The sequence below is a fragment of the Trichechus manatus genome, unplaced genomic scaffold, assembly GCF_000243295.1.
Source record: "Trichechus manatus latirostris isolate Lorelei unplaced genomic scaffold, TriManLat1.0 scaffold00102, whole genome shotgun sequence".
NCBI classification, from domain to species: Eukaryota; Metazoa; Chordata; class Mammalia; order Sirenia; family Trichechidae; genus Trichechus; species Trichechus manatus.
In genome coordinates this window covers 10467857-10484028 of record NW_004444038.1, presented here as the reverse complement: position 1 = coordinate 10484028, position 16172 = coordinate 10467857, and the positions used below count along the sequence as shown (strand labels likewise).

The following is a 16172-nucleotide window of genomic DNA, read 5'->3' as shown; positions in this document are numbered from 1 at the left end:
AGCACTGACAACTCTGACCAGGATCACAACAGAGGGTTCTGGACAGAGCTGGAGAAGGATGTAGAACAAAATTCTAACTCACAAAAAAAAAGACCAGATTTACTGGCCTAAAGGAGACTGGAGAAACCCCAAGAGTATGGCCCCCTGACACCCTTTTAGCTCAGTGGTGAACTCATTTCCGAGGTTCACTGTTCAGCCAGGGAGTGGACAGCCTCATAAAACCAAATGGGACTAATAAGGCACAGCAGTCCAGGGACAAGGGCCAGAAGGCAGAAGGGGACGGGAAAGCTGGTGATAGGGAACCCAAGATTGAGTAAGGATAGTGTTGATGTGAGGTTGTTAACCAGTCACAGGGCAACATGTGTACTAATTGTTAAATGAGAAACTACTTGTTCTGTAAGCCTACACCTGAAGTACAATAAAAAATAAAGAAAAAGAAGATAAAAAAGTGAAGAAATTATAATCTTCTGCTTTAAAACAAGACATTGCTGTATACGCTTCCTCTGGAAAATAAAATCCTAGCCTTCTAAGTGGGAAGTACCCGGGAGGTACGTCTTGTTTAGCATTTCTCAGGGCTGCATGAGAATTCCCCTCTGAGCTGCTAAAACCCAGATGCCTGGGCTAGACCTGACCCCAAACCTACCACACCAGAAGCAGCGGGGAGACGGAATTTGAATTCTGACGTGCACTAGAGTCTGAGACCCACTCGTCTAGTTTATCCTCCAGCCCCTCAGCAGAACTGTACTTACGCCCTTCCAGAATGATGATCATCCACCCTACTTTTAAAGACCTTTGGGATATAAGAACTTATCTTCAACTAACAAAACTGACAGAAAAGTCAGTTCAATTTATTGCCCTTGGTTTGTGCTTTATATCCATTTAAAATAAAATCTGTTAAGTCCCCAAGTAATCTTAGACATGACAATATATCAAAAGACAAAAACAAGGGCTTTCTTGTCAAAGCTGCTATTATACTAATAAGTGAGGGTCACAGAAGCCTACTCTAGGATCCTCAACCTGTAATTTATCAAATAAAGACTTGACATGGGCCTGAGCAAAAAGGGTCATAGTATGACCAAAAAAGTACTGCTTTAAGTAGAAATGTATTCATTCAACTATTATTTATCAGGAATCCATAATGTACAGAACAGAAATAGGGAGACACAAAAATAAATTTAAGCAGCACAACTGGAAGGATGTAATCAATGTCACTGAATTGTACATGTAGAGACTTGACACGATGTAACTCTGGCTGTGTATATTTTCACCAAAAAAAGGTCCTCCGAGGTCGAGAAGGGAGAGTGCTGACATGTCGGGGGCTTATTAACCAATGTCATAAAACAGTATGTGTACGGACTGTTTAATGAGAAACTATTTGTTCTGTAAACTTTCCTCTAAAGTACAATAAAAAAAAAATTTTTTTAAATAAATAAATAAATTTAATATGAGATCTTTTCCCTCAAGAAGTTTTCAGGAAAAAAAATAGTCAGAAGACTGTCTAAGAATGAAAATAAAACTGACACAACAAAGAGGTGAAAAAAGAAATGGCTCACTTTGAATATTTTACTATAAATCAGATATTTTAAAACAATATATGATGTCATAGTAGTATATGTTATTTCAAATTTCCTTCTATCTTTACGGAAAACATTGATTTCTTTAATTGCAATGTAACATTAATACCAACCACTGTCAGAAAACCAATAAAGAACCAAATAAGGCACCAAGAATAGACAAAAAGTAGTATAACAAAACTTTGGCTAGCTAAAATCGTCAAGGAAGTGAGACTCTTCCTGACAAGTTTATTGGCTAGCTAAGTCTTTTTGGATGAATCCTAAACAGAATATGCTAAAAGCTTAAATTTTAAAAAGTTATTTGTTATATCAATTATTATATTGTGTTGGAATAGAGTAAGCCCCTTCAGCTAACCGAAATTTATTACTGTATTAGGGATCTGGAGGACTTTTTCAACATATTTTCTTTTCCCCTTCACTCTGAGAAGTAGGCCTACCTGCGGCTGATCCTCTAGAAGTCTTCTAGCCAGCTGAAAGTGAAGAGGACTAGAAGTACTTACTGATGAACATCAAAGACCACAGCCTTCAGTGCAGATTACACCTCAACATAAAGAAAACAAAAGTCCTCACAACTGGACCAATAAGCAACATCATGATAAACAGAAAAAAGACTGAAGCTGTCAAGATTTCATTTTACTTGGATCCACAATCAATGCCCATAGAAGCAGCAGTCAAGAAATCAAGGGACATACTGCACTGGGCAAATCTGCTGCAAAAGACCTCTTTAAAATGTTAAAAAGCAAAGATGTCACCTTGAGAACTAAGATGCACCTGACCCAGGCCATGGTGTTTTCAATCGCCTCATACGCATGCAAAAGCTGGACAATGAATAAGGAAGACCAAAGAAGAACGGATGCATTTGAATTACGGTGCGGCAAAGAACACCAAACATACTGTGCACTGCCACAAGAACAAATAAATCTGTCCTGGAAGAAGTACAGCCAGAATGCTCCTTAGAAGCATTTGGACATGTTATCAGGAGAGACCAGTCCCTAGAGAATATCATGCTTGGCAAAGCAGAGGGTCAGTGAAAAAGAGGAAGACCCTCAACAAGATGGACTGACACAGTGGCTGCAACAATGGGCTCAAACAAAGCAGCGATTGTGAGGATGGCGCAGGAGCGGGCACTGTTTCCTTCTGCTGTACACAGGGTCACGACGAGTCAGAACTGACTCCACAGCACCTAACAACAACATCATGGATGTTAACCATGACAAAAATGTATTAGAATTAAAGACCTGCCATAGCAGGTCTAAAGATTAGAAAAGACTGTACTGTCTTTAATATACACTTTTATCAGCAGGAGAGAAGCTTACCCTCCTTGTTTTTTCTAAAAGGAATATCAAGCTTACCCTAAGGCAGTCACACCCTCACCTTTCAGCTATGATAGTGATGGGTGAGAAGGCTGGCAAGATTTGGGGAAGAGAAACTTCTTAAAAAACAATAAAAATATTTAATGTGTATTTACTACTTTGTGCAGGGCACTGAGATAAGCACTCTCCATGAATTTCCTTTTTAATCTTAACAACCTTCTAAGAGGTTATTTTTCTCATTTCACAAGTGAAGAAAGTGAGTTTTGAGAGGCTAGCTGACTTGCCCCAAGACCACAGAGCTAGTAAGTTGCTTGGACCCGTGTCTGATTCCAGAGTCCCTGGCTCTTAACCACTAGACAAACCTAGGATAAAAATCTGCATCACCAGCTGAATTAGTAGACAGATCCTGTAATGGGTCACAAACTCATCAGCAAAGACCTCCTGGTTCTTCCTCCCACCTGTCCCTAAACCTGCCTGAGCTGGGACTGAGATAAGACTGTGTCTTTGTGTAAAGGTAACTAGCTTGAACTGAAAGAGAGCCTGTGACCCTAATCTCATCAGCCTTATAACAAGGGAAGATACAGGGAAGGTTTCAATTGCTTTGCCCTTTTACTCTTTTGTCATCAAGATATATCCACCCTCATCTATAGAGGTCACCATCTCTTTTATCTTTGTTCTTCAAAGATACAAGCTACCAACTTAGTCCCTGGCTGTACGAGTGCTTGTCCAGCATACACTTCATTCAGGCACTAGGATATAAAGAAGTGATTTTTATTTGCTACAGTCAAACTAATGGCACCCTTACCTTCCTTGCTGAAGTTATTACTTGAAAGGTATGCCTGGATGGTTGCATCACGGAGTGTCATTGTTATGTTATTCATGTGTATCTGGTTACTGCTCACACATCTGTATTTTTTATCTATGTCTGCCCGGATGTCAGTTGTGGATTCCACAGTCTTGAGTCCTATATTAAAAAAAGAAAATGAATCAAAACATAATTTTGAACTACCTGCAGCACTTAGTTAAAAGTAATTTTAAGACTATCCTCCTCAACTCAATTTTCCATCACCTCATAATCGTCAATTTCAGTTAATCTGACTCTTACCCTTGGAGCTTGCATTGGGGAAAACATCTGTGTCAGACAAATTATAAACAAAACTTAGCATCTGGACACCATAACGCGTTGCATTCCTTGTGAAATTCAGTGTTAACGTATGTCCGCTTCCAAAAGCAATCATCAGACTAGGGTCAGAAGTGTTCTCTTTACCACATGAGCTGGTATTCAGTACTTCTGCATCAGGCGGCAGGTCAAGGGTCAGATTCTAGAACAAAGACAATTACAATCAAACTCAGAATATAATTACTGAAGGAATTTGGAAACATCGAAAGAAAGAATCTAACAAACTTAGACCTTAGTTCCATCCCAAGCATCACTGTTGAAGTATTTTATAATATAAACATAATTAATGTCACTGAATTGTACATATGAAGATTACTGAAATGTCAAATATTTTGTTATATATATTTAGCACAAAAACTTTCTTAAAAAAAAAAAGTCAAAAACTACTGGAACTATCCAAAGTGAGAATAGCAGCACAACTGGAAGAGTGTAGTCGATGTCACTGAACTGTGCCTGTAGAAATTTTTGAAATGGTGTATCTTTGGCTATGTATATTTTCACCAAAAAAAAAAAAAAAAAAAGTCAAGAAGGGAGAGGGTTGACATGTCATGGGGTTCTTAACCAATGTCATAAAACAATATGTGTACTACTATTTACTGAGAAACTATTTGTTCTGTAAACCTTCACCTGAAGTACAATTTAAAAAAAAAAAAAAAAAAAAAAACTACTGGAACTAACAGAAAGATTCAGCAGAGCAGCAGGATACAAGATTAACATACATACAAAAATCAGTTGAATTCCTATACACCAATAAAGAGAACGACGAAAAGGACATCAGGAAAACAACACCATTTATAATAGCCCCTAAAAAACTAAAATACTTAGGAATACATCTAACCAGGGATGTAAAAGACCTATACAAAGAAAACTACAAAACACCACCGCAAGAAACCAAAAGAGACTTACATAAATGGAAAAATATACCATGCTCATGGATAGGTAGACTTAACACTGTGAAAATGTCAATTCTACCCAAAGCAATCTACAAATATGATGAAATCCTGACCCAAAAACCAACAGCACTCTTTAAAGAGATGGAAAAACTAATCATTAACTTTATATGGAAAGCGAAAAGGCCCCAGATAAATAAAGCAATATTGAAGAAGAAGAAAAAAGTAGGACTCGCACTACCTGACTCAGAACCTACTATACAGCTACGGCAGTCAAAACAGCCTGGTACTGGTACAACGACAGACACACTGAACAATGGAACAGAATTCAGAACCCAGATGTAAATCCATTCACTTACGGTCACCCTGTCTTTGACAAAGGCCCAAGGTCTATCAAATGGGGAAAAGACAGTCTTTTTAACAAATGGTGCTGGAAAAACTGGATGTCCATCTGTAAAAAAATGAAACAGGACCCATATCTCACACCATACACAAAAACTAATTCAAAATGGATTAAAGACCTAAACATAAAACCAAAAACTATGAAGATCATAAAAGAAAAAACAGGTTCAACTCTAGAGGCCCTAATACACAGCATTAACAGGATACAAACCATAACTAACAACACACAAACACCAGAAGATAAGCTAGATAACTGCGATCTTCTAAAAATTAAACACTTAAACTCATCAAAAGACTTCACCAAAAGAATAAAAAAAGAACCTTCAGACTGGGAAAAAAATTTTGGCTGTGACAAATCCAACAAAGGTCTAATCTCTAAAATCTACAGGAAAATCCAACACCTCTGTAACGAAAAAACAAATAATCCAATTAAAAAACAGATCAAGGATATGAACAGACATTTCATCAAAGAAGACATTCAAGTGGCTGACACATGAGGAATTGCTCGCAATCACTAGCCATTAGAAAAATGCAAATCAAAACCACAATGAGATACCATCTCATCCCGACATTACAGGCATGGATCAAAAAAGCAGAAAATAACAAATGTTAGAGAGGCTGCGGCAAGATTGGAACTCTTATGCACTGCTGTAGGGAATGCAAAATGGTACAACCATTTTGGAAAATGATTTGGCGCTTTCTTAGAAAGCTAGAAACAGAAATACCATATGATCCAGCAAGCCCACTCCCAGGAATATATCCTAGAGAAATAAGAGCTGTCACACAGACATATGCACATCCATGTTCATTGTAGCATTGTTCACAACAGCAAAAAGATGCAAACAACCTAGGCGCCCATCAACAGATGAACGGATACACAAACTATGGTACACACACAATGGAATACTATGCAACAAAGAACAACAACGATGAATCTGCGAAGCATCTCACAACATGGATGAATCTGGAGGGCATTATGCTGAGTCAAATAAGTCAATCACAAAAGGACAAAATATCATATGAGACCACTACTACAGAAACTCATAAAAAGGTTTACACACAAAGAGAAACAATCTTTGATGGCTACAACAGAGGGGAGGGGTGAGAGGGAAAAACACTAACAAGACAACAGGTAAGTGGTAACTTTGATGAAGGGTAAGACAATACACAATACTGGGAAAGTCAGCACAACTTGTCCAAGGCAAGGTCATGGAAGCACCACAGACACATCCAAACTCCCTGAGGGACCAAGTTACCAGGCTGAGGGCTGTGGGGACCATGGTCTCAGGGAACATCTAGCCCAACAACACAGTTTATAAAGAAAATGTTCTACATTCTACTCTGCTGAGCAGCGTCTGGGGTCTTAAAAGCTTGTGAGCAGCCATCTAAGATACGCCACTGATCTCACCTCATCTGGAGCAAGGGAGAATGAAGAAAACCAAAGACACGAGGGAAAGATCAGTCCGAAGGACTAATGGACCACAACGATCACAGCCTCTGCCAGACTGACTCCAGCACAACTACACGGTGCCTGGCTACCACCACCAACTGTTCTGACAGGGATCACAACAGAGGGTCCCAGACAGAGCTGGAGAAAAATGTAGAACAAAATTCTAAGTCTCAAAAAATAAAGACCAGACTTACTGGTCTGACAGAGACTGAAGAAACCCCGAGAGTATGGCACCCGGACACCCTTTTAGCTCAGTAATGAAATCACTCCTGAGTTGCACCCTTCAGCCAAAGATTAGACAGGCCCATAAAACAAAACAAGACTAAATGGTCACACCAGCCCAGGGGCAAGGACGAAAAAGCAGGAGGGGACAGGAAAGCTGGTAATGGGGAACCTAAGGTTGAAAAGGGGGAAGCACTGACATGTTATGGGATTGGCAACCAATGTCACAAAACATTATGTATGTTAATTGTTTAATGAGAAACTAGTTTGCTCTGTAAACCTTCATCTGAAGTACAATTAAAAAAAAAAGTATTATATTTCAGTAATAGACTGAAAATATAATTCAAATTTAAGATAAAGTTGTCTTAATTATTCACATAATTAAAAATTCTCCTTCCATTAGTATTTTAATTTATAATATAACTAAAACTAAAGTTTTCTTGTTAATTTATACTGTTGTGTATCTATATATTTTTAAAAAAGCTATTACTATTTTATCATACAGAAAGTTTTATTTAAAAATGTTTAAGCAAAGAGAATAGAAATGTTTATTGTGAAATTGTCTAAATTCACTCGTATAAGCAAAACAACTAGAAAACAACCTAATATCCATATCTAAATGGCTGGACTGATTAAATGAATTATGTTTAGCTGCACACTAATGCAGTCCTTAAAAAAATGACATAGAACTATATTTGCTGACAAAGATATGCTTTTGTGAAACTGTAAAGCACATATCAATATATGTATGATCCCATTTGTATAACAGAACTAATATATAAGAAAAAGATACTAAAATTTTTTTTTTTTTTTTTTTACAAATTCAACCTCCAAAACCAAACACAAAAAAAGTGAAGTAGAAATTAGAAAGTGCTTAGATAAGTCTTTATAACTGGAGAAGCTTTTATGAAACAAAATCCTTCCAGTTTTCCTCTATGTTACTAGCAACCACACTGTAGAAGACAAATATAAATACATAAACAAGGCCTCAGAGGCTAGCAAAAATTCCAGCGTGCTGTAAAGGAAGCTCTTATCTCTCCAGCAATCCTGGACTCTGCAACTGCTCTCTGAGAAGTAGCAAGAAGATACGGTGCTGTGAATATGGAAGTGGATAAAGAAAAATCATTTCAACAAAGAACAGAAAATAAAATGTGATTCGTGGATATACTTAAAAGATTCAGTACTCAGGAGAGTTAGTATAAGAAATGTTCATGAATAGAAAAAAATACAAACACGATATTGTTAGAAATCTACAAAATGCAAAAGACCTTACTTATCCTATACAAGCACGAGCTTTAAATGGAACAACTAACGCCCAGACATTCCCATCCAACTAGCACAATGCTTACGGCACTGTACACCGAACAGCTGTTTCTATGTACTTCCTAGAGCGCAGTCATTTACCTACTAGTGCCTGGGGGGTGCAAAGGGTTAATGCACTCAGCTGCTAACTGAAAGGCTGAAATCTACCCAGAAGCACCTCAGAAGAAAGCCCTAGTGATCTACTTCCCAAAAATCAGCCACTGAAAACCCCATGAAGCACAGTTCTACTCTGACATACATAGGGTCGCCATGAGTTGGAGTAAACTTGATGGCAACTCGTTAATAACTTATCTAAGATAAATTCAACAGACCAAAAAAGCTATATTCACAGAGGTGTTCACTGGGCATTAAAAAGAATATTTAAAAACTCACCAACTGCCAAAAGGAGTGAGGTTTAACAAATTACAGTTAACATAATTATGTATTACACTGTGATTATAAAAGATAATTATAAAGATAACTGGGAAAATGTTCATGATAAACAGTAAAAAGAAGAACACAAAGTGCTCTGTCCATTAGGACTACAGCCACATTTATATAAAACAGTGTATATTATTCATGCGCCTAGAAGGAAATACGCATTCATGAAAGAAACTGTTAAGGTGCGATTACTTTTCAAAGATTTAAAATTTTTGAATAATCTTCACCACACGAAATCAAAGCATGAATTGCCCTAGTGTCTCTTACCTTAGAACCACTCTTAGTATCGTAGTTCATTAAGAAGGTAGCTGAGAAGTCGGCCATGATGCAAGCTGTTCCATTGCCATTTTTCACCACAAACACTGAAGATGCACCATGCATGAGGCCTGCTATTTCCAGGAAAGACAGAACACTCAAATAAACACCCTTCTGAAAATAAACCGGGCATTTCTGTTTTCTACAGCTTGTAGCAATAATGAATTTCATTAAAAGATTCTACTGTGCTTCTTAAAACACTAAAGAACTAGACAAGTGGGTCGCATGAGCCAGTTTAGGGATCTTCTATCCCTCCCAGGCATGATTCTGAAAATGTCATCTATAAATCCATCTAAATAGTCTGTCAAACTGGTCCATAGGTATTTAATGCTTTACTTCAGAATACTTATCTGGAAGTCTCGTATCAGATTTCTGGGTCAATACTAGGTATATATCCCTCCATGACACTCGGAGGATTTTACTCTAAGACTTGGTGGGGCCTTTAAGACACAACTAAACCTCACCTGTCTCAAGCTAAAATAATATTTGTCTCCTACAGAAATCATTGGGTTCTACAGGAGAGCCTGTGATAGCTTTCACCGTAGTCCTAAACTGCTATCTAAGGTTTGATGTGTTTTTACTTCTTATGGCGTGGTGATGTGGCAAGACAGCCCACAGATTCAAAGATGTGAGCTCTTCTCCCAATTTCAGAAAGGTCTTCAAAAACGGTGATTGTATTTATCTGACTTGAACTTGACTTGTGTGACATTAGGCACATCACTTAACCTCTCTGGATGGAACTGCCATCTCCTTAAAATGAAAGGACAGAACACAAACGCTCTTGGGACTTTCCCGCTTTACAGAGATCACTGTGACATACTTTCTCTTTGATTGAGTTCTTTGAGGGTCAATACCACCTCTGCCTTCTTCAGACCCCCACGGCCCTGTGACTGAGATGTTTAATAGCAAATGTAATCTCATCACTATGGTAGAGAAGTTAATGAAACAAGTCAAATGTTTTATTACATCATTCTTTTATAGACGAGCAAAAATAGGTGGTTTTGTTCATTCTAAAACCAAACATTTATCAACTACCACCATGTAGCGTAACTTGTGCAGAAATTATGTGCTGTCACTTGTCTTTGCTGCTACAAGTCAGTGCATGCCCTTTTAATAAACATTTACACGCCTGTGATCTGATTTGCATGATTAAGTGTAAATATGATTTAAGTGCACGCTGAGGGCAGCACACCCAAATGAGTGGACACTAAATTAATAAGGTAATTTTCTAAATCATTTAAAAAACTTTTTACTGACTCAAAGCACTTCATTAGGTAACATTTCATACTAAGTAACTTTTCATACGATTTTTTCTTTTTGTAAATATGCTGAACTTTAAAAGGAAAACGAAGTATTGCTAAACCAAATTTAAATAAGCTTTAGCAGCACTACACAGGCCCATACTTATCCTGGAAAGACCCAGAAAATCTGAATTATTAAAATAAGAAACTTACCCTCAGAAGCCAATTTTGGTCAAGAGAAACATGTCTACAACAGTATTAGAATACGCAATTCTAAAAGAAATGTATTTATGCTAATGGCTAGAAGTAGCTGTGAGGGTTTTTTTGTTTGTTTGTTTGAATTCTGTGAAAGTGGCAATCAGGAAAAACATATTTTTTCTCTAATTAAAATGGCCAGGATAATTTAATAGGTGTTACAACCTCAACACAAGCATCTTCTGGCTGTCCCCACCTGAATACATCAACCCCCTTGCTTGTAGAAGACTGCTAATCTCTGGCAGTCCTTCACTCACATACAAATGGGATTATTTCTTCAAAATACTCCAACTTTCAGAAATTTTATTCTTTAAAACAAATGCAGCTGTGGCAAGAGATGTGCTTCTGGGTCAGAAGATCTAGGTTCTAGACTTGACTCTGTAACCACTGCTTGACCTTCAGCAAGCAGCAACCTCACAACCTCTCAATTTAAGCGCCAGTAAAATGGAAACAAGAATACGGACATCTCAGAGTTGCTTAACGCGTTAAATGAAACGGTGAAGGTAAAGCATTTAGTTCAAGACCACGACACTAGCATTTTAACGATAGCTAATGTTATTAACACATTAAGTTCTGGACATGTACAAGTGAACCTGTCAAGCTCACCAGTTAATCCTCAGTACCTGAACAAGGATTTTATTTAATGAGCACTTGGAATGCACTTACTATCTGCCAGGCACTGCTCTAAGCACTTTGCAATTAATTTAGTTAAAATAACAACCTGGATAGGCAGACATTATTTTGATCTCCTTTTATAGATGTGGAAACTAAGGCACAGAGAAGTTACCCAAATTGCTCAAGATCACGCGGCTAGTAAGTGGTGGCAGAGCCAGACGGAGAACCTACGCCTTCACTAAGAAGCTCGTGCCCTTGAGATTCAAATCTCGGAGGGTTAGGTCCAGAATATACTCTGAACCACCCTCCCTCAAGCACTTACTGAATAAATGAAGATGCTTTGAATTATGAAACATCTGCTTCTGAAATGAGAATCTGCCACCCGAAGGAACTAGACAATAAATTTCTTCATAGAGAAAATAATTTTTTTATGATAAGAAATTATACCCTAGTTTGTTTTGGCTTGATTTTTTTTTTTGGATCCAGTACTTTTTTTCTTAACTTATGATGCAAAACTTAATCATCTATGATTTTGGGGGGGGGGGGCAAAGTATGTATATTTCTAAAAGGATTTATGCATATGTTTTGTTAAGAGCTACTGCTTTAACCAAAACTGGACATTTCTTCATACATTTACTGAGCACTTACTATGTGTGATGCACAGGCTCGCTGTAAATTGAGGAACAGAGATACATATAAAAAATAATCACAATAAACTGAATTAATGTTATAGTAAAAGTGTGCACTGTAAAAGCCTGTATAACAAACTTCCTGTTGAAGCAGTGAGACATCTAAGACTAATGCTGTCTGGGATGGGCCTAAACCAGAAATTCCAAATTACAGGACACAAAAACATTTTACTCTCAAATTCTAATGAAGAATTCGGTCTTCAACCTGAATAACTGACAATCCCTCACAATCAAGAGGAACATTCATTAGCATAAAACTTTCTGAACTTCTTAAGAGACAGTTCTTCATTTTGAAAGGGGAAGGAGATCACCGAACTGACATCCATGGCTTAAAGAGCCATATTATGCAAGTATACGTACTCCTGTGTATCAGAAAATGAAGTTTCAGTTCATGTTGGCTGGTGCTTTCTAGCAACTGTTTAACACAAAAGAGGCTTTAAGTCATTCCTAATTATCAATATAGGAGAAATCAGAAATTTAGAAGCCTGAAATTTAACAAAAAAAAAAAAAAAAGCAATGCATTTTGGGGCAAAACTGATCACTAAAATTAACATTATTTTAAATAGACCTAAATCCAAGCTTTTTAAAAGATCTTTTTTAAATGTTCAATTTTTAGTTGATTGTAACGCTCCAAAGGTACAATGCAACTGGAGTTAAAAGCTAATTTTATGAACAGCTATTCATGCAACAAAAAAAGGAACAAAGAAACTTTACTAATAACCATTGCTGTCCAGCCGATTCCACTCACAGCGATCCTACAGGACAGAGGAGAACTGTCCCACAGGGTTTCCAAGGAGCAGGTGATGGATTCCAACTGCCAACCTTTTGGTTAGCGCCAAACGCTTAACCATGAGCCACCAGGGCTCCATTTTACTAATGGGCCAGGACTAATTTACTGGTATCTCACCAGCTGGAAACGGTACAATCCATTTCTCCACAAACAACTGCAATTAAATATATTTCAGCGTTAAAAGTGAAACATTCAAGAGATAAACCAAAAAAAAAACCAAACCCATTTCCATCGAGTCTCACAGCGACCCTACAGGACAGAGCAGAACCACCCCATCGGGCTTCCAAGGAGCAGCTGGTGGATTCAAACTACCGACATTTTGGTTAGCAGCCGAGCTCTTGACCACTGTGCCACCAGGGCTCCATTCAAGAGATACGCCAGGTGTATTTGGAAGAAAACCTATCAGTGAACTGCTAAAAAAGCATCTTAATTCCCAATGTCAAAGATTTATAAAATGATTATACTTACTGTCATAACTTTTTTTTAAGTGAAGAAAGAACATTTTTCTCCTCACACCCATTACTTTCCTTCCTAATGCTGGCCACATACATTTCACAAGAGTAAAACACTCAACAATTAAAAAAAAAAAGATGCCTGTCTTGCTAAAATATTTATATACTGTGAAAAAATGAATATAAATTCTGATTTTGTTTAAATGACCAATGGTAGTTTTCATTAATGATGTCTTCTTGGCTAAAACCAAAGCCAAAAAAACAAAAAAGAGGAAGCCAGTGAGAGAGACAAAAAAACAGAAACACAGAATGTTTGAATTAATTTCCTGCTTTATGATTAAATTTATTTTAAATAAAATTCACCCTAAGAGAAACTGAACACATCTGACTTACATTTTAAATGAATTATTTGCCCATCTATCTCCCCTCTCATGTAAGCCACCTGAACCAAGAAATCTTTAGAATGGATTAAAGAAGCACTTCTTCAAAAGAAAGGATATATACATACACACTCTGGGAGGTTCGTTACTGTCATCAAATTGTACAGTACAAAGGTCTAGTGCTACACAGTAAATCTTAATTATGATGAAAATGGAAATTCGAACCACAGCTAATCCAGTGATAACACTCACCCCATAATAAACCACCAAAGAGAGGAGAAGTCCAACTTACATTAGCAGCTGAGTTCTAAAGGACTGTCTTTGATTAATAGGGCCGACTCAACAATAGGGCATGCACTCTGGAATGTACATTATCAGGCACTCTAGGTGTCTGCATGGGACAATGGTGGTTCAGCCCATGCACCTCACGAGCAGCCACTACAGACTAGGAAGAAAGGCCTGGTGATTTATTTTAGAAAATGAGCCAATGATTGTGCATGGGGTCCCTGTGAGTTGAGGACCCACTCAACAGCAGCTAACAAAGACAACAAAGTTTCTGCTGAAAAATGGCAGATAAGCTTGAGATCCTATTTCTCCCACTTTGGTTGGAGACCAAATATGCATGTTTCAGAGAAACACCTGGTTGGAATGGAAGAAAATCAGGTTAAAGTATAAAGAAACGATTCTGTTTGAATTATCAGGCATAAGGTCTTCCTTTCTAATAGAAATAGACATGTTAACTATAAGATGAAGAGGAAACGGAAAAACACTGGCAATGAATGCGCACAATACTTTAACCTATCAATATCATGAAGTTACAGATTTTTCTCTTCATTTTTAAAAACATGAAACAAAATATGACTTACAACGTTGTAAGCTCTCCTAATAAAAGAACAACGCAGTCGTTTGGACATGACAAAACTTGTTCCAGCAACTCCTCTTATAATTAATCACAGGTCAGGAGTAAGGTTCCCTATTCATTACTGGAATAAGGTCACCTCTTGGGGCTATTCACGCAGTTAAAATAATTCATTTTATACAACAAGCAAGACAAAAAAGCGAAAACAAAATCCACTCAGTCACACTAACCGAATTTTAGAGGAGTGTAAGCCTTAGAGATGTTTTTCAAGAACGCCTGTGCAGGTATGTCTAGGGGTGTCTATCTAGATACCCGCATATATTTAACTCACATGAACTCCCACACAGTTGTCTTCTGTATCATCCTTCAGATCCTGGCACTTCAGAAAAATCTTCCGATACTATTGAGGAGAGAAGTTCACCGATGGCCCCTCACCAGAGTGAAGCCATGACCAGATACTGCTTAAGGGAGCATGCATTCTCCTTCGTCATTAGAGCAAAACATGGGAACAAAATTCCCCAATCAATAAACATTTATCGAGCACCTAGTGCTCCTATAAATTCTACAGACTGACGAGGCGTCAGAATGCTTCCCAATGTGTTTACGGATTCTCTTATTCTGACTTACAGGAAACAGCACAATTAGTATAAAGCAAGAACACTGGTCTTTAAATGTATTAGAAATGAACACTGCCACTGTGAGTCCGAAGCCTAGTTTTACCTCTCATTTTGTCTGCCATGGAATCTCCTAAAATTCTAAACTAAATACGAGTTTAAACCATTCTAACAAATTTAAATTCAGAGTAACCTAACTGTACTATAAACATACACACGTGCATACCGTACTTAAAGGGAAAAGTATAAAGCAGTAGCTCTAAAAGGCTGGGAATCACCGCACTGCCCTCTCGGTTTTCTTCTGGGTAAAATCCGTGCTGTAAGGAGCTCGACTGAGGTCACCTATCCAGGCAGACCGAGACAAGGCACAGAGATAAATTCCTGCCTTCCTGGGCTGCATAACCTCATCTAGGCCTCCCCAGCCAAACCTGCCAGTAAATTAAACAGCTACAGCTGTCCGGAAACTACTGAACCACAGAATCACCACTGAGAAGTTCCGTTTCGAACTTAAGACCCCAGAAAAAATAAATTCAGTGACTAAGTGCGAATACCAAAGCCGAGCGGAACCATGCCCTAATCTAAGATCTCGAGCAATGAAGACACACCCCTTCGTCCTTCACTTTTAGGCAGCTGGACTCCCAACACCTAACCCACCTGTCAGTGAGGTTCTTTCTCCAAATCCCACACCCCGAAATTACAAGCCCAGCCACCGCCCTACACAAGCCGCCGCCTCTGACGAGCAGAACTCGGCCAGGAGCCAACCTTCAGCCAAGGCAACGACCAGGTCCAGTCCAGAGAACGACTCCTGAGGCCGCCGACACCCAGCCGCCCCGGGAGCTCCGCGCAACCCCCGCGACCTCCCCCCTCCCGTAGGCCGCGGCTCCTCCGAGTCCGGGGCGGCGGCGCCCCGCAGTGCCTGCTCCCTCTCCCGCTCCTTACCGAGCAGCAGCAAAAGCAGCTGCCACCTCCGAGCATCGCCGGGGGCTGCCATGGGCGCGAGGGCCGGTGAGTGAGGGAGCCGAGCAGGGCGTCAGGGTCTCGAGGCGGTTGGCGGTTGGCGACCGGCACCCCCGGCAATCTGCCTAACCTCGGGAGGCGGGGATTAGGCAAAAACGCGAGGAAGCCGAGGGTCGAGGCGTGGCGAGGACAGCAGCGTCCCAGCGAACTCGAGAAGCCCCCGCCGTTGCG

The 16172-nt window shown here is 38.9% G+C and overlaps 1 protein-coding gene across 2 annotated transcripts in view; it reads right to left on the bottom strand.

Annotated features, from left to right (window-relative positions):
- The window catches only part of LAMP1 (lysosomal associated membrane protein 1), a 31309-nt gene extending 15143 nt beyond the window's left edge, over positions 1-16166 (bottom strand). The window contains exons 1-4 of one of the 2 annotated variants that reach the window (XM_023737434.1): positions 15924-16166; positions 9042-9163; positions 3993-4209; positions 3693-3851 (exon numbers count right to left, since the gene is read on the bottom strand). In XM_023737434.1, the coding sequence (XP_023593202.1) occupies positions 3693-3851; positions 3993-4209; positions 9042-9163; positions 15924-15975 (550 nt within the window). In that variant the 5' untranslated portion in view covers positions 15976-16166. The remainder of the gene's footprint in view (positions 1-3692; positions 3852-3992; positions 4210-9041; positions 9164-15923) is intronic. The other variant, XM_023737435.1, reaches the window with a different exon arrangement.
- Positions 16167-16172: the final 6 nt, after the last annotated feature.